Genomic DNA, 21462 nt, shown 5'->3' on the forward strand with positions numbered 1-21462 from the left:
GTGCCATGTTCTCTGTCTCTCATGCAGCGACACGTGCCACGTCCGTCAGGATTACGTCAGCCCCACCTTGATCTGTAGAGGTTTGCTGTCTCTCTCTCTCTCTCTGTCTGGGTCATTATCAGCATACTACACTGGGGCATTGACCTGAAGTCTCTCTCCTCTTACACAGTATATGTAGATTTGCAGTTTTAGCCATGTTAGCTGCTGTAGAGAAAATGATGTTGGTGTATCCACCTTTAGGCTCCAACTGAAGTATCTTGCAACTATTAGATGCAAACCTTAAGTCTTCAAAGGATGACATGTGTCTTTATATCTAACATGATTCTGAATTATTAATTTGGCAAATCTTATATATGATTGTATATAAAAGATTAATGTAGCCATCCTGAGGTTGTCCATTGGTTTTATTTTAAAGCCTTGAGTTTAATATTTTGGCTGTCGCCATCTTGGTTATTTGAACCAAGCAGGTGTAGAAGTAAGTCTGTTTGGGTGAGAGGAGTGCTAACACTAGCAAACCATACTAATAAGATGCGCTGACCCACTTGCATATGTGTTTCTGGGAGTTTTTCTGAAATTTGCAAAAAAAAGGCACAAAAATAGGAAAAAACTAATGTTTGCAACTTGCTATTTGCTGCTATATGCTTTACATATATAAAATGGTAGAATTTACTTAGAAAAACTGGAGCACAGATTTCTTGGATGGGCTGCTCTGTATAATTAACTGCACAGCAGGCTCTAATATTTGTCAGATAATTCCATTAAAAATGCTCCAAATGGCACCGAGAGAGTTGAGAGGTCAGGTGCAGTGGATTGAATTAGTGGATGTAAAGCCGAGCTGAGCTTCAGCCGCAGACACCTGTGTCAGCACACCTGTAAAAGTGGCCACACCTCAAATAATGCATAACTTTAAGCCTTAGAACAGGGGTGTCGAACTCCAGGCCTCGAGGGCCGATGTCCTGCAGGTTTTAGATAACACCCTGGGTCAACACACATGAATCGAATGATCAGTTTATTACCAGGCTTCTGGAGAACTTCAAGATATGTTCAGGAGGTAATTTAGCCATTTAAATCAGCTGTGTTGGATCAAGGACTCATCTAAAACCTGCAGGACACCGGCCCTCGAGGCCTGGAATTTGACACCTGTGCCTCAGAATAATTTAAATTGATTAGTTTTTTTTTTTTTTAAAAACCCTTCATAACACAAATTTTTGCACTAGGATATAAACCTGTTTATTTTGTTTGTTTTTTTCTGCTTTAAATTTGTTCCTTGTAACTTAATTTTGGGGGGAGTATTCAAGGAACTGCGGTAGTTCTGGCTTCAGTTTCAGTCCCTGAGTTTGAGCATTAAAACCTAGCAAAGCTTATTATATCTCATCATTCAGACATGTTTTTTTTTTGTTAACTGCCGTATAAAATATCTGTGGTAGTGAACGTGGTCAGTGCTAACATGTATGTCAATGTTAACAAGCCCCCAGCAAACAGTTTCTCTCACATTACGGTGAGCATGCTGACGTTAGGATATAGCTCAAAGCATGACTTCCTGTACAGGGTTGCCTGCTAAAGCCTACATGATACTCCATTGTGGACGCAGACTGTAGAAGCCCCGACAGCCAAGTAGTCATTCCTGCTATGCTTCTTCGATGTTCGCCAACTGGATCAGATGCATAGTTGGTGCATTCTAATGTAAATTCTCTATTGATGAGTCTTTAAAAAAAGGCTGGCCTTCGAACATCTGCACAGACCCTTGAACTCCCTGTTTGATGGCTAAGTTTGCATCACTGAGACCCAAGTGCAGCTGAGCAGACTCGCGGACACGGAAAGTATATAACCACAGCCTAATCCAGTAGCAGCTGTAAAATTCTATATGAAAACCTTTCTGCCTTCTTCTCCTCAGGTTAATAGGGTCTTGAAACCTATATTGGATTTTTTTCTGGTGTACACTTTATAAGGTCCTACTCTGCCTCCATTCATTGTACCATTCAAATATCATTCAACTATTCCAATACAGTTGAGCCTCTCCCCTTGGGCTTACAGGCTACCATGAATGGTGTCAAATTTTCACATTGAATTTGTCATTGCTTTTGTTGCAGCATGTATTCACATGAGGAGCGGATAAGTGGTTCAGAAGAATATTGGTTTGGTCAGCTTTGGCCATTTATTTGGCTGAGACGGCAGCTCTGCAGTGGCTGAGTGGCGGCAGCGTCAGTCTTTTGTGAGCGCGGCGCATTGACTGACAGGCACCGCTGATTGGAATTGACGTGGCGACGAGATGTGTGTCAGTACTCTGACTGCTCATCTCACCGGGCACCCAGAGATGGCTGCAGCCACCGCCATGCTGCCACCACCGCTCCAAGATGGGTGTCACCATGATTAAATCTGCCCTCAAACACAGGCTAAATGAGAGCAACTTGATGTATATGTGTGTGTGTGTGTGTGTACGTGGGAGTGCATGTGTGGGCGTACACGGGTCCCTCAATGTCCAGACTGTATTGCAATAGTGTTTACCTCTGACTCTCTCCTCCACCCACTCATCAGTCACTCCTCACCAACTCATCTCTGCGCTCCCGCCTCTCCTGTGAACCTACTCTCAAAGCAAAACAACCGCCTGCAGTGACAGCTGCACAAGTGCTGGGCCTGCATGGCTAAGATCAGATCTCTTTCCTGCTTCTGAGGAGAAAATGATGATAGTTTTCTCTTCTTTTTTTTTTTGCATTTGTTTTCGTTTTAACATACAGATCACATAAAAGAAACTGAAAGCAGATAACTCACAGGTTTCCTCCGTGAATTGTCTTTTACAATCGAAATTTTGCTGTGTTTCACAGAGGCATTCCCGTGACCAGTCAGTCATTAAAAAGTCATCTTGAAATTATTTTAACTCTTTTGACCTTTATTTAAGGTTATTTATTTTATGTATTTATTTATTTATTTATTTAAGGCTATAAATTACCGAGTGAGATGCTGAATAATTTTGCTGTAAATGATGATTTACAGATGAAGGACCCACTGACCAGGAAATCCGCACAGGTGCTGATGTCTGAAATAACAATTTGGCTGATGGATGATAACAATATTTTTTTTGTTTACCAGTTTTTGGTTATTTATTTATTTATTCATTTTTTTGGCGCTAGGGAAACAAAGAAATTTTGCATTGAAGCCACTATGAGATACTTTATCAAAGTAATTTTACTCAGGACAGGTCAGAATGAATGTTGTTTATAGGGATGCACCGCTGGGTATCTCTATAAACAACATGCATAGCACAGATAATTATCAGCCACAGCCACGGGTAAATGTCACCTTATTTCCAGAGTGGCAGTCAACAAGTGCACCCCTAAAATAGTATTACCTGCAGACTGGGAGAAGTCAGTCCACTAAAACCAATGTTTGGAAATGTAAAAAAAAATCAAACAATCACTGGGGGTTATATACTGAATATATGTTATAGAAATGTATCTCAGGAAAGAACAATAACGATCGTATTTTGGCTTATCTCCTGTATCAGCTCCAAGGAACGAATATTTGTCACATATCCAGCAGATTCTTCCGGAAATTCTGGTGACAAGTGGTGCTGTGGTGGTAGTGGGCTTCCCACTGTTTTGTTCTAATAAGCATGGAGCGGGACCGGGGTTGTTGTGACATCCTGTCAGCCTGTGGGCTGGACTGGAGCTCAGTGAGCAGCACAGTAGGATGGACTCCCTCTGATTGTGCGCTGACCTTTGCATCATGGGGAAGATGACAGGTAATTTAGAGGCCTCAGGGACTGCGGAACCATACATTTTCTGTCCCCAAACCACCCCCAGCGACGACCACATTCACCTTGAGATGGAGGCGGCGCATCCGTGAATACACACATGCACACACTAACTCAGAGAGAATGAAATGGCACGCTGCTCACACGGAGGCACAGATGCATATGCAGACATGCTCCAAGCATTCACACATTTATTTGCACACTCTCCGCGTTGACACCCGCCCAACACCCCCATCATTGTCGCACACTCTAATCACCTGCATCATCACAACCCATCCTCAAACAACCAAATCACAGGGGGTGGCAAACTGGTAAGGCAGAGGGGGGAAACGATGATTTAGTGTGATAATTGCATAATCACCAGTTGTGATAATTGTAATTGATGACTGCATAATTGCTAATTGCGCTCTTTATGGGAACCTCTCTTTTCTGTTGTCTCTCTGTCTCTCTCTCTCAGCATTGCTCAGTAGCCCTTCATGCTGCCTCCTCTACTTCATTCTTGACTTGTTCTCCTTTATTTATTCCTCTCTCTTCAGCACATGCTAGCTATTTCTCACATACACACATAGACACTCACTAGTGGGCACTGTAAGTATTCTCAAAGGCTTATCAGTAAGTATTTCCCAGCAGCCTTGTCCCAGAGGCTGTGCTCTGCCCACTCCGCTGCTGCGTGAAGAGTTATGGGGAAGCGTTAACAGGTTTCCTTTGTCTCTCTTTTGCTGCTCTGCCTCAGGCTTTATTCCTCTTTGGAAAATCAACCTGCGGCCAAGCCCATTCCCTTGGTAGCCATATCCTTAATCATGAAATGGGTGAAAACAAAGAAAGAAATGTGAGCCAAACCCAGGGCAAGAGCCATATCACACAGCCAAAAGAGGAGAAGTGATTTGGTAGTTATAGACCTACCTTGAGCTGCACCTGTTCTTACAGGTCCTGATTTTTGGCAAGCTGTTGTCATCCTGAGACCAACAACACGCCCGGAATAACTGCCTCAGACCAAAAAAAAAAGAAAAGAAGAAGGATTAAGAAAAACAAGCTATCCGGTACTTAAGAGCAGTGTGAAGGTTTTTTTCTCCACACTGCTGCTACAGCTTCACTAATATCATGATATTATAAAAGCACAAGTTTGGACAGTGTGTGTGTGTGTGTGTGTGTGTGTGTTAACATAATGCCAAGGAGGAAAACATCAGTTTAAATAAGCAACTGTGGCTGCCATTCAAAATCTTGGAAGGGTTATAAGGCCATTTCCAGACAGGTTGCAGTCCTGGGCACCTGCAATGAGAGATGATTCACAAGTGCTAAACCTTCAAGGCAGATGCCAGTCTTTACAGGAGTGAATGTTCCAGCAAATTCGCCCCAAGATTAAACCGTGCAGTGCTGAGAGAAACTAAATAAACCCCGAACATTACATCTCACACTTACATCTCAGGCCTCGGTTAGCGTTTTAAAATTCATAACATTAAAATTAAAAAGAGGATGAACAATTATGGCTTTGTGCCTAGTAGTCGTAGCAGCTACTTTTGGCTGTTCCCTTAATCACAATTGGTGACCACAGCTGTAGCTCCCTGCATATCTGGCAGATTTTTATGCCAGCTTCACTTCCTGATGTGTCCCCCAAGAGATTTGTCTGCTCCCAGGATTGAATCGGGGTATTTAACTTGTTAGGCAAATGCGTAAATCATACACTACGGAACCACTTGCCAGGAGAAAGTCTCTTCTCACTAAAACAACATGGCATCATATCTTAGGTTTGTAAAGTTGCATTTGAACAAACCATGACACTTCTGGAAAAATGTCCTTCAGACAAACGTGACAGACAAAGTGGAGATGTTCGGCTTTAATGCACAGTTCTAGGTTTGGTGAAAAGAACATGCAGAATATTAGCACAAAGGGCTCATACCAACTGCCAACCACACTGGTGATGTGGTGATAATTTGGGCTTGTTTGGCAGCAAAGAAACTGGGCACCTTGCAGTCACTGAGTCCACCATGAACTTGTCTGTATACCAACGTATTCTTGGGTCAAATGTAAGCCATCTGTCTGACAGATAGAGCTTGGCTGAAAGTAGGTTATGCAACAGGACAACAGCAGCAAAATAAAAGAATCAAGATGATCTCCACAGCATTTTAGCGTTGGTAAAATTAAACAGAAAAGGGTTCCTTCAAGCTCCAAAAAGTTGATTGTGTTCATCTGGATGTGGCGTTTTCAGTGGAGGAAACGTTTCGTCACTCATCCAAGTCTCAGCTGATTGCAGGTTTCCCCAATCTTATAAACAGTACATTTGCATAATGATTGAAACTAGCACCACTGATGAACAATGGGCTGTGAGGTCAGCTTTTTGATTAATATGCAAATTGTCATGACCATCGATCAACAACCATTTCTTCAAGTTATTTCTGCTAAAGGTGATTCTACAAGCTACTAAATAATGGTTCTGTAGTTTTTCCACAATCTGCTTCTGCATGTTGGCTTACTTTTTATTATATAAACAATGATGTGGTGTAATGTCAAATGAGCTGTTGTTCAAGTGAGTTTGCATATAAATAATTGTAAGATTTGGTTTATGTCCTGGTGTGAAAAACCATAGTATTAAGAGGGTTTTACTGTAAATTTAAGTTGAAAAGAATGTGATTCATATGGATATTTAAAGTGTATGAGCAAAATATATTTTTTTATTTAACAAAGCAGGATTTTTAGTTACATATTACGTTGGTGACATATCTGGCAGTTTAATATCTAAGCTAAAACTTGGGTAACAATGAAATTGCACGTTAGTAAGTGACAAAGCAAAGTTAAATCAGCAGCATAAACACAGATATTTGACTGAAACATAATTTTGAGTCAAATAAAATTTATCTCTACATTTAAAGGATGCTAGAAAAAGTTTGGGTTAGCTAACAAAGCAGAAACTTAGCTGTATTATTCATGTTTATACTTCTAACCTTTCTCAAATGTCCTAATGCATTCCTAAACATAGCAAGTTATCCATAATACTGGTGTGTTTGTCGCTATCCAGGAGTTCAGGATAGTCTTGGACAGGTTTTTCTGGTAATATTTGCCTAGCTCACCTGTGTTTTCATGGTATAACAATGCAAATGCAAGAAGCAATTCCACATTTTAGTGTCATCAAAGATTAGTCAACGTAATAATACTGTAGTAGCAGACTGTGAACTAAAGCTGGCACTGGATCTTTGTGATGTCATCATAAACACTGATCGGCTGAGGTACTTGTGATCCCAGGGGTATCATACAAATGCTGGTCCCTGTGCACCAGCTCCATATGCTCATATCAGTTAGACTTGTGGCTCGAAAAGCCCACGTGCTTGACTGGAGGTGGATTATCGTGGTCCTGAGGATGACTCTGTGATTATGCACAACACCTCAAAGTGCTTTGAGGAAAGGTAGATTTGTGTGGGGGTGTCTTTACGCAGAGCGGACACTAACTTGAGAAGGCATCAGACGGGCGTGTGATTGATGTCTTTGCTAGCGTCTGTAGGCAGGTTAATGGTGTGATTGTGAAGGTAATCTTCGTGTTCTCTCATTAAAGGATGATGGAGGGCCAGCAGACCCTGGAAGATGGAGCCTTGGCTGGTGCCTTCACAAGGAGCTCGGGCTTTTTACATATGCAGTTGGGAGTCTCATTTGATGTATATGCTTTGAGGAAGGCACGCCAGCCAGCAGACTGTCAGTGAAAAGTTGATGACTAGCTGTGGGATCAGCCACCCTGCTGTAGTGGCCATGTAGATGAGGTGTAAGCTCAGGTTGGTGATAGTTTGTCTTGGTGTCACAGAGTGGTGTTGTTGGTTTGCTCATTGTCACGCTGAAGAGAGGAGAAGGAGACTTTTTAGTTACTGCCTCAAAAACAAGCTCTGGGTCACCAAACTGCTCCTCCTCGGGAAGCAAGCATAAAAACAGTGTCTCATCATTGGGAATAAAGCCCGCCTCAGCTGAAGCAGCTCAGTTGTTGATGTACTCATAAGCAAAAGATAAAGCCGGAACGTTATTTATGGTGCCATTGAGCTTCACGCATTTTCACTGTTTGTGCACCAACATGCCAACATTAATGTCATGTTCCAAAGGGACAGGGGAGACGGGTGACTGGGGGAGGATGGGGGCAAATGGAGGGTGGTGGGAGGGTTAAATATGGGTAGAGCTGAGTGAAACAGAACAGCATAGTGTAGCAGGCAGCTGACTGAGAGCGGCAGACTATTGCATCTGTATTGATTGGGCTCCAGCCTTTTCCATTTTCCATGAACTCCTCGGAGCTGCTCCAAGTGGGAGTGATGGGGGGATTTGCCTGATCTTTATGATATTTCTTTAAACATGATGCTGTCGTTATGCCTCCCTGGGGAAGACACCAGCCATTTCCAGTAAATCAAAGGCTCTGCGTCCCTCGCTGTTTTCCACACACCTTATTTATAACCCCACTAAACCACCCCCAACACATTGCCACCATTCTCATAAGTGTTTTCTGCCTTTGCAAAATGAATGTTTTTTCTTTTCTTTTTTTTCCTTCGAGTGCAGCCGTACTGATGAGGAGGGGCTTAGCCATACTGCACACTTGACCCACTGTTGTGGAGTCCATTGAGCCAATTCAAGTCTGTAATCAACAGTGACAGAAATGACACGGACAATAGATGACAATAATTTGAATTCTATCTGCTTTTGGAGTGGGGGGCCATTTGAACAAGCCTGATCTGATTTACTGTTGTATGAGGACATGGAGAGGCAGATTCTGACTTACGAAAACAGGCCTGAGGTCTTAGCGGGAGCTGGGAGCAGAGTAACCCACATACCCACTAGTGCAGGTGCCCTCTCCATGGGGCCAGGTGGTAGCTAATTCACTTTCTTTGTCCCTCCTAATGAATCGTTAATTGGTTTGCATCACCCGCAGCGCCAAGGATAGCAGGTGCTGAGTGCTGCTGGTGATGGAGGCCACTGGCAAGTCTCCTCGCACACACCAGCACCTACATTTAACAGGCCAAATGTCACCTCGCAACATGTAGCATCTTGGCAGTGACACAGCAAGGACATGGTCATAGTTTATACCTTGTTTCTCTAGTTGTCACAGATTATGTACAGTAGAAGCCACGCAGCATTTTTCCGGTATGCACATATAAAAGACAAGCAGAAATGTTTGATTTATCGGCAGGATGCTGTGAGGCTGACCTTTGCTCTCGCTACCATTCATTTATTGCGAGCAATAGGAGAGTTTGCATGCTTTCTGCTCTGTGTAAAAGCGTCAATTTAATGCCTGCAGTGCAAATATTCTGTGCATTGTGAGTTAGTCGTGTGCCAGGATCCTATCAGTCCGTGTTTTCCTTAATGGCATCTTCTCCCCTGCAGGTGGTTGCTCTGAACAAGCGCAGTAAGGAGGCAGAGTCTGCGTTCCTGGGAATCTACAAACAGCTTATCGAGGCCCCAGGTGAGTCTCCCACTAAGACCTGAGATGTGCATCTTCACAAACAACAGCAGTGGCAGCAGCATAAACACCGGCGTTACTCCTAGAATTATGTCTCTCCCTTCCAAGATCCCTCCCCAGAGATCAATTCCCTATCACTGGACCAGGCCTCTAAGTGTACACGCAGAGACATATCATGCATATGTGAAGAAAAAAAGTAATTTTCTTACCATAGATAGATATGGTGGAACAGTATATGATACAAGATGCATAAAACCCTATAGCCTGTGGCTCTTATCTGTTTTTCAAAGTCTACGCTCTCAGAGCAGTTTCCAAAACTCTGCGTGAGGCCACTTCAAAACCCAGCACTGGTCCTTGAGTGTAGCCTGGCTGAGGAGCGAACACATCCTTGAGGAGCTTTGCTGTTGATTGTGGAGGGCCAATTAAAATCCCAACTGAAGTCTGGCTCTGTGCGGAACGCGGGTCTGATGAGGCCAATGGGGGGAAAAAGGGGGGAAAGACAGTAAGTAAGAGCAGAGGAAAGACATATTGCGTGTTTATTTAGTTGTTATTTCAATGCCACGCAGGGCACATGTACTGTATTGCTCTTTGTTGCAGGAGACGGCAGCAAAACGCAGCCCAATCTCAGTCTAGATCAGAGAAACACTTGTGGCAGGAGTAGAGAATGCTGTTTACAGATTCAATGAATACAAGATAAAAGTCTGCGTCAGAGAAATAGCGACGGCGGCAACTGACTTTTAAAGGTCTCCATTTTTCCTTGAAGTCCCCTGCTTGATATTGCACCACCACACACATGCACACACCCACACACATACACTCTCACACACTTTGAATGGAGTTATTTCCTTGATAAAAATAGTTTTCTTTGAAGATGTATTCAGTTTGATTTTCTGACCTATACCTTTTATATCGAGGCCTTAATTCAAGCCTAGGAGGGTCTTGTGAGATATATATTGTCAAAAAACTCTCTCAAGTAGCAAATAGAGTCAACTAAGAGTTATGTTATGTTCAAGAACAAAGACTGATAAATTAAAAACAAAAAAAAAAAACAAAAATCAAAGGCTGCTGTCATCCAACACCTGCTGTTAAGAAAAAGCATTTGTTTGCAGGGTAACGACTATCTTTTTTCTATCCGTGTTTCTTTATATCGAGTGTATTTATTCACCCCGCCTGTGGTCATTATATCGAGTAAGCAGGAGTAGACATTCCTGTATCAGGTTACATCAGGTGACGTAGCGCAGCCAGCCTCCTACCTCCATTTGACCTTACATTTACAAAGGGAGTCTGTTTCACTGTAGCACTGCGACTCATACAGAGTGAAGCGAGTTGTTTTCACTCTCAGCACTCCGCAAAGGTCAGGGAGTTAGCTATGGTACTGAACACCATGAGGCAGTCATTGCTTGTAACTCCACGGGAGCATGACTTAATACGGTTATAACTACTCAATGAAAACTGTAATAACAGCGTAATGATAACCTTACGTTTAGTGCAACATTGATTTTTTTACTCAGCTGAGCAGCGGTGACAAAATTACAGAATGAAGCTGACAGAAAAACTAAACTTAAAAGTAATTTGTAAGAAGAATTTTCAGAATTTGGATTACATGCTATATGTACTACTAGTATTACTACATTACTCTCAAATAAAGGTGTAGCCTCCTCAGTATTCATTAAAGGTCCTGCTTTTTTACAATCTCAAAAGCATCACTCTCTACACGGCTGTCTGCACTTTTTTACCACAGTGACAGTCACCGTGCTACCCACTGCACTCATGGTGTCACAGCTTTGTGTTTTTTAACTTGTAGGTAAATTGTGACTAGCAATCAAGGTACTAATTGGGGCAAAATGAGAAGAGCACTCGTGAAAAATAATACTATTTAAAAAATAAACAATTGTGAAGTATCTGTCAAATATCAATTCAGGAAAGCTCTGTATGCTCATCTGTTTGTCTGTTATTCACCACAATAACCTTGCCATGGTTGATGCCATTTGGATGACCCGTTTTCATATTTAGATGTATTGCCTTTTGTTATTGCCTGGTCTGTGAGTAGCGCCATACATGCACACAGAGCCATGTTTTTATTTGGCTGTCTTTGTGAGGACAGCCTCTTACCTCTAAGTTTAACAGTTGAACAAAGTGACAAGACTGTACCCGAACCAAATTTGAACTTTCCCTTTAAAATTAAGCTCTTAAAGTTGTCTGGATGCTCCAGCTCGCTGTCTTCCCATTCTGCACAGCTACATTTTTAACAGGCACAGTCACATAACTGTTCTCAGTAACATCTGACACATTTATAGGGCATCTGTAAATTGTAACTGTGACCAAAGGAAGTTAGGTTACACTGAATAAACAGGCTTTTTAAAGGAGAATTAAATAACTTATTTTTTTTGCTCCACTTGCCACTCATAAAATATTACATTATCCTGTAATGATGTGGCCAGGGTCTCCATGTCTGTCTGCTAGAATGTCTCACTCTGCAGTTGCCTACTCACTGTCACATGGTGTGGTTTGATCACAGCAGCCAAATCAGTCAGAGCACTGAGTGCTTATGTTTTTGGGCCTTGCAATATCTGCCATCTGTGAGAAGGGCCTACAGTATCCTGTGCGTGTTTGTCACTGTACATCTTGCTGCTTGTGTCCAAGGTCACCCCTCCACCCCACACACCCCTCCCCGCCCACCTCTCGCTAGAATGGATGACTCCAGGTACACCGGAGGACAGTCATTTGGCTGTGGCCCCACTTCATTTCTCTCTGCCCCTCAAACACAACAGTGAGCTTTCCCACCATTCCCCCAACAAACGCTACAGCTCATGTATTTTTAATCTTTTGACAGATGCAATTATTCTTTACACGCCGTGCTCGTTAATCTTAATGCAGTTATTACTATTCATTGCAGGACGTTTTTCCCCTCCTATTATTTTATTTGAAAGTGCCTCTCCTTCAGTGTGTGTGTGTGCACGCTCAGTGTGCGCCGGCACCAAGCCTGTGGTCCAATCAGAGCGGGCCGACAGCGGAGTTAATGAATGCAAGAGGAGAACAAGGAAAGAAGGGGGGAGGGGCCCACGGTGCAGAGGCTCAATAAGTGACCTGTTGTATATGGATATTATTAACATGTGGTCACATATCAGTTATTCACTTTGCCACGCACGCTATCGGCTCCAAAAAGCTGTATCCATTACAGTTGCGAGATTCCAGCGTGATAATGCTGCGGTTTGTTAACGCTCCTGTTCAGATTGCAACAGTAAACTCAGAGCAGAAATAACTTTTTGATGCGAGTGATTGAAGTGATTTTTTTCATCTCCTTTCATGAGGCCCCTAAGCCGAGATGTCAATCCGCTGGAGTGTTTCATTAGCGTTCTATATTTTGATTTGCCTGTGACATCTCCCCATGCTGTGCAGTGTAACTCCTACCCAGTCTGGGGCTTGAAAGAGGCCTGTTAACAGTGTTTCCCTAACAATGTTTATATCACCTCCACATGGTTTTGATCAGCGCACATAAACACCTCCTGATCACTGAATGCTGAAAAACAGTGGCAGCTTCTGCCCGAATTCATCGGTTTCCCAGAGATGCTCCCGACTTCGTCTCTGTCTTCTTCCTCGCCTTCTCTCCTGGAGTGTGCGAGTGCGCGTGCGTGCCTGTTCGAGTGGCGTTTGAACGTGTGCGTTTGTTGCCACCTCTGTGAGAGCAAGGAGGCCCTGTCGCCAGGGGCGTAGCCCTGAGACTGACGCTCCAGGTGTTTGCTCTTCCTTTCCTCCTCGTAGTTCACACACTCATCCCTCAGGATCCACCCCGCTCCCCCTCTCCTTTAGAACACATCGCCTTTTATCTGAGCGGGGAGCTCACTGAGACTTTCTGAAGATTCTGATCTGAATACACCCCTCTAAGTGTGTATGTGTGTCTGTGTTGGGGCCTACGGCGTGTCTGATGTGTGTGTCTATTTATGTGGAAATGTTATGGCAACAGCGCTTGCTAGTGGTGACCGCGAGCACTGCAGACGAGAGCCCAGGCACAAGCAGCTTTTTTGCCACATTAAGGCGCGCGTCGTCTTGTGTTAAGAGATGCTTGTAAGTGCCTCACATATTCGCATCAGATTTTTCCCTCGGCTATGAGATTATCTGAATGCAGCACGCTGACCTTAGTAATTCAGAGTCGTTCAGATGCATAAAGAATAGTTGTCCTTCTTCAACCTCCCATATACAAATGCGAGCACCAGCAAGAGAGGCCTGCAAGGCACGGCGAGCTGGCTTTATTGTAATTGTGCAGCTGAGTACCTACAGTCAGGAGGAGAGTGAAGGAGAAGTGCCTTGTTCATTTGTGGCAGTCCTGTTGGAAAATAAGGGCATATAAAAGCTGATGGAAAAATGAAAGCTCTCTGGGCGGGACGAGATTATGCACAAGTGATTAATAAGAGCAGTAATAAACAAAGGCCCAGGAGATGTTTGAGGTGCTTAATAATGCATTATGTTCATAAAAGAGCCGGGGCCTCGCCAACTGATCCCTGTGGAGTAAGAGACCCCAGAGGGACCAGGAGAGTGTGCTCTTAAAAGACAGCAGCATGTGTGTGTTTGTGTGCATGTGTGTAGGAATGCATGTGTGTGCGTGCGTGTCTAACCAAAGTATTCAAAAAAAATTTTAAACAATAGGCCGGTATATTTGATGAGGTTATATCATTGTGATTTGTCTTACAAGTCTAATAAAACAAGACTGGGAGGTAGGTGGTTTTATCATTGTCACATTTCCAGTGAAGTTTGGTTTGGATGTTATTGGCACATCTTTTTTTTCACTGCAGCATCTCGTGTTAATTTTAAATGCTGTCTAGCTCTACTCTTTGTTCCAAAGCCCCGGTCTTTGTTCTGAGCTTTAAAATGTCTCGGTATTGATGTCATTCCTTCTTCGTCCTTCAGTCTGTCAAACAAAGACGCAGAACGGCAATGAAAAAGAACAGGTTAAAAAGTTTCTCTTTCAGCTTTGTTTTGTTCGTGCACACAAAAGCCTCCGCTTCCCACAATCATATTTTTTCATTCCACCTTCTATCTTTTTTCATTATTTTTTTATTTATTTATTTTTTATTTTAGCGTTTTCTCACTCCTGCCACATCAAGGTAAAGCGAGACTTGGGTTTGCAATCTGAATATCAAATGCTCGTTGGTTTAAAATACGCCACAAAAGGAACAAAGTTATGTTTCTGAATTTGCTGCAAGTGGTTTGTGTTTCTTCTAATCAAAACTAATCCTTGACTGGTTGCGGGAAAGAGGCACCGTTTTATTCGATACATCTTATGTCACGATGCATTGTGTGCGAAGGTGAGAGCGAAGCTTTAGTGTTCTGTCAACCTAGTTTTAATCCTTGACAACAATATTACAGCAGTCTTGCTGTTTGTTGCAGCAGCGTCAGAGCATGTTTATGGACCTTGAAGTCCACTCAGAGGGAAAAAAAAAACAAGACTGTTTTGAATGAAAAGAAAAAACCTTGGAGCACAGCCTTGTAAATTAATTTGTTCGTGTTGTATGATGGGAACACAGCTGGCCTCATTAACATGCGCACAACAAATAATTATAGCTTCTTTTTTTTTCTCTCTCTCTTCAGCCAGCCAATGCTTGGCTAATGGGCTTGCTGGGTTAATTATGTCAGAGCGTAATTACACAGGGCCCAGGGAGACATAATGGTGCACCCTACTGCGCCCACACCGCCTAATGATGGTGTATCGCTGACAGGGCCAAGACGGACCGCCCCGACACACCTGCTTGTCTTGGCGCACGCCACGCTCGTCCACCCCCACCCACCTAGACGCGCAGCCTGAACCTGTGCACCCTCCACCTCCCCCCCGGTGTCACACGCCATCCGCCGAGCCAGGCTCTGACTGCTGGACCGAAGGCTCACCCAGACACAGAGTAGCTGCTTTGAGATGTGTAACCACACAGAAACAGCAGCACAGTGACCACAAGCAAGGAGCTACAGGGTGGTAACCTCATTATCGCTCAGCTAAAGTGATGAAACTCAATATCAACATAGCGAGTGAGGTGGCGTGAAAACTTTAAAAAGTCACGCTAACCTTTTGTTGAGGATCAGTTGGGGTTACATTAATCAAATGGGTATTGTTTATGTAGTTTGGCCTTCTCTTATGTTGGTATTAATTACATTGTAATTTCTAATTAAGGATGCACACACAGCAAGATGAGCGAGACAGCCAGAATGAAAATCTGCAGCATGCCCATGCATCTTCTCTACTTCCAGTTTTCTCACATACAGTTAACGATTAGTGGCAACTTCTCATGGATGCGGACGATTAAGAAAGAAACCATGTACAACATCATCAATAATGTGGCGACATCAGTGTGAAACAGTATTTTATGCTAACCTGTTGTTTTTTTCATACTTATATCTAAGTTTTGCAGAGCACCTGACCTGTTCAGGGTTTAGAATATGGCCTTTACCACAGACTGTATATAAAAGATGGATGTATTCACTGTGAACTTCCCAACACGTTCTCAATCCCAAAGCGTAATATGTTGCGCTAGGTGACAAATCGTCAACATATTACGCTTGCGGACACCCATCACGTCCCTAAATGACGAGATCGGAAAAATTAGAAAACACGAGAACCGTTTGGAATCAATCTACACATGTTCATTCATTTTACTTAAATCGCTTTGGAAAACACTATTTAACGTCATTAAAGTGCTGGTTAAGGTTAGGGATAAGGTTATGGTTAGGGTTAGGGCTGGAATACATGGCTGGAGCGTGTATTACCACGTGTATACCATTATCATTCTACTGGATTTCACCCATAACTCGGCGCATAGCATAACAACAGGGAAGGTCACCTTTCGCGTTCCTCAGGAACACCGCGGGATGTGACAAATTGTCGGGATGTTACGCCTCGGGAGTGAGAATGGGCTGGAACTTCCCCCTTATGTTTTATTGTTTTTCCGAGTCAGAAGTTACCACATGTGGATGAGATGGAGGCGTTCAGCAAGTCGCATTCATAGCCTTTATGGGTGGATGCCAAATTTTTGTTTGGCATATAAAAAATTCTGTCATTTCACACACCAAAATTGGCTAATCGTGCAGTTAAGCTCATAGCCAGTCAGTGATATTTAAAACTAAAATTTAAAATTGCACTTGAAAATGCTCCAAAAGGCATCAACAGCACAGACGATGAGAGACCAAGTCCAGGGACTTCAGGTCATGCCAGACAGATGTCTAGCAGCTGCCATCTGTCACTCAAAAATGGCCTTTTAGCCATAAATAATATTTTTAGAAGTTTAAATAATGAATGCATAAATAATTCACCCTGGTGCATCTGTCATCTACTTGGAGACTAACACAATATTATGTATATTTCACTTGTAAAGTTGGGTATTTTAACATGGTAGTTGATGTGGAGTGACTTACTTTTGGGGCAAACCTGAAGTTGTCATTTGAGGAACTGCAGTTTTTGATACCTGGAAGTTTCTGCTGTTCTTACTGTTTTGACAGTTTGCATATAATGAAATTTACAAAACTCTTTTTAAAAATGTCTTGATGTTAACTAAAAAAGGGGTTGACTGGATCAAGAAACACAAGAAGTCAGACAGGCCGACATATTATTACCAGCCTCCCTTATTTAGAAGAGGAATAAAATCTCACTCTGTTCAGTGGCTGCGATTTCAGTGGTTGCACACATGGACCTATATTAACCAGAGAAAACGATGCATTAAATGTCCTGTGATTTATTAGCTGAAACGACCCGCCGTTGCCCAGTCACTTACCACGACCTGAGAGCGCACATCCAATCATCCATAATTAAGATAAGGGATGAATTAAATGGAAGCATTTATTTGGGCAGACTCTGGTGTGACTCGCACAAAGTACATAATGCCTCATCAGCTGCATTATATTTCTTGATTGGCGGGATTGTGAACTTTAAGGTTAGTGTTGAATTCCTCTCCAATTCCAGTTTTTTAATGGTGGATTTAGGACCAGAGCTGCTCTAAGAAGAACCTCCATCAATTAGTAGCTCTATTTTCCAAAGTTAGCCGCAGTCTTACTGGACTCTCCTTGAGTAACTGTAGATCCGAGCCCCTTCGAGAATATCCTCTCTGCTCTACTTTGATGGGGGTTAATTTTGTATACAGACTTAAGTTATATCCCTTCACTTTAAATTTGACTTTACTTTACTCCCCTGCCACTGATTGATAATCCTGGCTTGTCCATGCGTGAAAGATCCCTTACTATAATCTCTGTCCTTTGATCATTAAAAGTTGAAAGGATATATGGGAAAGAGGCTGATAAAGTGATTTCTGTGACAGTGGGTCGATGGAATAGCAGTGCTTTAAGTCATCCTGTTTGTCTTAGAAGAGCTGTGCTCTTAATAGTGATGTCCCTCGTGACTGATGCAATATCTCTACAGTTGGTGTAACAATGAATGCAGACAATGTTTGACTGTAAACGGTCCTGGGAAAAATAGCTCAATCAATTAAATGGCCCAAAATGTTTGTCTGATGAAAATGCAGATATGGCGAGCTGCAATGTTCGAGCAGGATTTCAACAAATTGCACGTTGCAGAAGTTTTCGGCTCTTTGATGAGCGTTTATTATTTCGTGGCCTGCTGGTTCAGAGTTTGCATTCTCTCGGTGGCATCTGGCAAAGTTTAAACGTCTGTGGCTCCAACTTCTTATGAAAAGTCACTTCAGTCAGTGCCCATACTGAAGAAGGGATCCAATTGGGTTCCACACAGAAGTCTAAGATGAGTGGATGAAAGCTGTGGGAGAAAAGTTTGTGCAGCAAAGCAGCGATTTTCCTCCTCTTTTAGAGTTTTGAAGGGCTGCGGTGTGTCTGTGCATCTGCATGTGTGTGTGTGTGTGTGGGTGAGTGTGAGTGTGAATGTGTGCGCGTGGCTCTTGCCCCCCCCCCACTTGTCAAGGAGCTCCCCTGAGCTTCCTTCTCTGTGCTTTGGCACTAGAAGTCACCTCCTTTGGTGTTCGGCAGGCAGGTACACAACAGGAGCAGCTCTCTCTCTCTGAGCTGTTGAACTTTTCGGGAGGGGAAAAAAGGGAAGGGGAAGATTAAAAACAGCCCTGTGATGTGGAGTGCCGAGCTGCCTCCTGAGAATTCCTGGCATAATAATTTAAATGATCAAATGATACAGAGGAGACTTGTTAGCTGAGAAACAGCCTCCTAGTTGGCCCCATGGGCCTGGTGCTGCCGCGCATGCATTGCAAAACAGCTCCTCTGTTGTGCTAAAGAATCCCGCTTTTTTTTTAACCTCCTTTTCAGGAGCAGAGTTTTTCTACACTTTGCCTAGGTGTATACATGGGACTTAAGTCTCTGTCACATATTCATTGTAATCTCTCTCTTTTTTTTTTGTCGTCTTTGCCATTCATCAGCATGTGAGAGGACTCATTAGATTAGATTTTTGAACATGTGAAGGGTCGGAACAGCACTTGTGTCATTAGGTCCAGGCTGTGAAATTTTCAAAGGCGGCTGAGTGGGGAAAGTCTGAGAGTCACTCTTTGGAAACAAGTCTCAGCGGAATAGCCTGCTTCTGTTGAAAGTGCGAAGCAGAAAACTCTGTAATGTGCTTCACAGACAGTGCACACAGTTAAACAGCTATTTTGCCTTTTTTGAAAAGTAGAAGTGTATGGGTATCATGTGAATCTCAGTTGTTCTTCCTGCACAGATTTGTTTGCGCGTGTTTCCACAGATCCCGCTCCTGTGCTGGAGGCCTCACATTCCCTGGAGGAAAGACTGCAGCAGCTTCAGAGTTCAGCCCCAGACAGCGAGGCCCTGGTACGAGAGATCAGTGGGCACTGGAAGAAACACCTGGAGTGCCTTGAAAAGACAGGTCAGCCTCAAATCATCTACATTAAGCGGCTGCTGCAGTACGTGTCTGCAGGTATACGAAGCTTCATTAAAATACACCTGGTGTTGAAATATATCTGAGTATCGGAGGAAGTGTGTACAAGCAACATCGTTAAATAAATAAACTGTCGTGTTTTATTTCTGAGCCCTCACTTTACCAACTCATGGCTCTTCATTTACACAGAGCCCGCAGAGGACGATCAGGCAATCTCAGACACAGCAGTGAATAAAGAGGCCCCAGAATCCAGCCCTCCAGCCTCCCTGATGACCCCAAACAGCACCCCGGCTCCTGGGGCCCCAGACTCCCCACAGCAGAACCACCGGGATCGTGCTAATGATGGCGGGTGAGAGCTAGTTTTTAATTTATAAAAATAATAAATTGTCGTTATAACCTGTGCACACGATGGTTTGTAATTCTTAAAGAAATATGTAATTGAAGATTATATTATATTTTCCAGCTCATGCTGACTTTAAACTGACTTTATTATTCTCATGTAGAGGTTTGTTATTTTGGGAATCTGCTTGAATACTTCCATCTTACACAGCTGCACCTTTTCTCACCCTGTCTGAAATACACCTTTTTAGCTCCCATCCCTTTTTCACAGGTAGCTCCACATATTTGATTTGTCAGACTTTTACCCCAAAGTATTTCTAGTACTTCCAGAAATGAACCAGTCTATTCTTTTTGCTGTTTTTGAGGCAAGACTGTTGACTGCTAACAAATCCATTTTGGCTTCTGTGCCTTCTAACATTGTCTCTGGGTGATAATTTTAAACATGAATGTAGACAATATCACTACACAGTCATTTCTGTGACTTATGTGAAGCCATTTGCGGTTTAAAAAATGACTCTAATGGCCGTGTTTTCACCACATAATGCTGCAGAAACATAAAAATATGTTCATACACCTTACATACAAATAATGTAAATTTGGCTGTATAAAAATATAGTGTATGTGAGCCCAGCGAGTGGGAGAGAAGCAAACAGATGGTAAAATTACACAGGGATTTTTCTTTTATGGTGGGGATATTACCGTCAGAACTAAAAGTTATATACTGGGTCTTCAGTTCCTCAGATGTTGGGAATCATGAAAATGTTTGGGTCCACTCCTGCAGCACACAGCGGAACATTTTGTGTACCTTGCTAACATATTTTAAAATTAGCACAAGCAGCTCTAGCATGGCGGTAATGGGAGGCAGCTGACTGCATCTGAACTTTTTAAGGCAGCTGCTCATTCTTTATCTGAAAGTTTGAAAAATTAGTTGCTCTAAGGGTATCATGTTAGCATGCTGCATAGTGAAATGGATAGTGAACAGAAGAAAAGCCTGGTAGTACACTAGCAGTGTTTCCAGATTGGGATGGACTACCCTGTATACTGGAAAACTTTTTTTAGTGGGCAAAAACAAACAACGCAGTAAAACGGGCAAAAGAATGTGGCCAGGCTTTATCTACATGCATCAAATGTGGCCCAAAACACGTCAGCATTTCAGTAATTTAAAGCATTTTCCCTTTGCTCTACTTGGTTTTGATTAACATTAAAAGTGCGCATTAACGTATGGCCATGATGTAGGCAGGAACTGACAAGAGTTTCTTTTCTCAGGGAGGAGGAGGAGAGCGCTGATGTTAGCATGGCTGACAGACTATCAGAGGCCGAGAAGAAGATCAAAGTTCTGCATTCATGTAAGTGGTTTAAACACTGGCATGTGCTGTAGCTGTTAGATTTAATATCAACCCATTAAAGAACCATTGCTTGTCTAATTGCAGTATGGTGCCCCCTGCTGCAACATTGCTCCCCGATTGGTGCTCGTGTTTACATAAATAAAAATGAGAAGTTGATATATCTTGTCAGTGTAAGTTGTCAGCTGTTAACTTATAACAAGCTGTGTTTTGAATCTGGAATGGATATTGATCCATCCTGAAATTGGACCTGTACAATGTAGCTTTAAGGTAAAAGTTCATGTGTCTTTTTTTTCTTCTTTTAACATGAATTTCTGACTCCCCCCTGTGTGTTTCTCATTAGCTTTGAACACTGCACAGACAGAGCTGCTGGAGCTGCGGTGTAAATACAACCAGGAGATGACGAACAAGTAAGAGTCTGCCTCTCATCTCACGTTTTCTGTTTACTTTGGCACACATTTCCAAATTTCAGAGGTTTTTCCCCGCTCCCTCCCACAGTCGTGACGGCTGCACGCCAGCATCACCGTAGCATTTCGAGTGCTCAAGCCGCTCTTATTTTACCTACATAAACTCACGTCCAGTGTAGAGCTGAGGAATGCCATTGTAAAAGCAGAGAGTGAGAGTGACTCAGCCACTAATGCAGGTCGATGAGAGAGGTCTGTGTTTGCTTTCACTGGCAGCTGGGCCTTGACAGCCCTCAAGAAGAATTGCTTCATTTAAAGATTGCTTCAGAAAACACTCTACCTTGTCCTGGTCTTTGAGCGCAATGTAT

General features: G+C 42.9%; 1 protein-coding gene across 7 annotated transcripts in view; it reads left to right on the forward strand.

Annotated features, from left to right (window-relative positions):
- The window catches only part of cux2b (cut-like homeobox 2b), a gene marked incomplete at its 5' end in the record, with an annotated part of 104844 nt that overhangs the window by 64999 nt on the left and 18383 nt on the right, over positions 1 to 21462 (forward strand). For 5 of the 7 annotated variants that reach the window (XM_080895195.1, XM_080895199.1, XM_080895198.1 and 2 more), the window contains 5 exons: positions 9095 to 9173; positions 18856 to 19047; positions 19198 to 19357; positions 20614 to 20693; positions 21034 to 21100. In XM_080895195.1, coding sequence (XP_080751321.1) covers positions 9095 to 9173; positions 18856 to 19047; positions 19198 to 19357; positions 20614 to 20693; positions 21034 to 21100 — 578 coding nt within the window. The remainder of the gene's footprint in view (positions 1 to 9094; positions 9174 to 18855; positions 19048 to 19197; positions 19358 to 20613; positions 20694 to 21033; positions 21101 to 21462) is intronic. The other 2 variants (XM_080895197.1, XM_080895196.1) reach the window with 1 other exon arrangement.

This window comes from Rhamphochromis sp. 'chilingali' (genome assembly GCF_963969265.1).
Source record: "Rhamphochromis sp. 'chilingali' genome assembly, chromosome: 10".
Lineage (NCBI taxonomy): Eukaryota > Metazoa > Chordata > Actinopteri > Cichliformes > Cichlidae > Rhamphochromis > Rhamphochromis sp. 'chilingali'.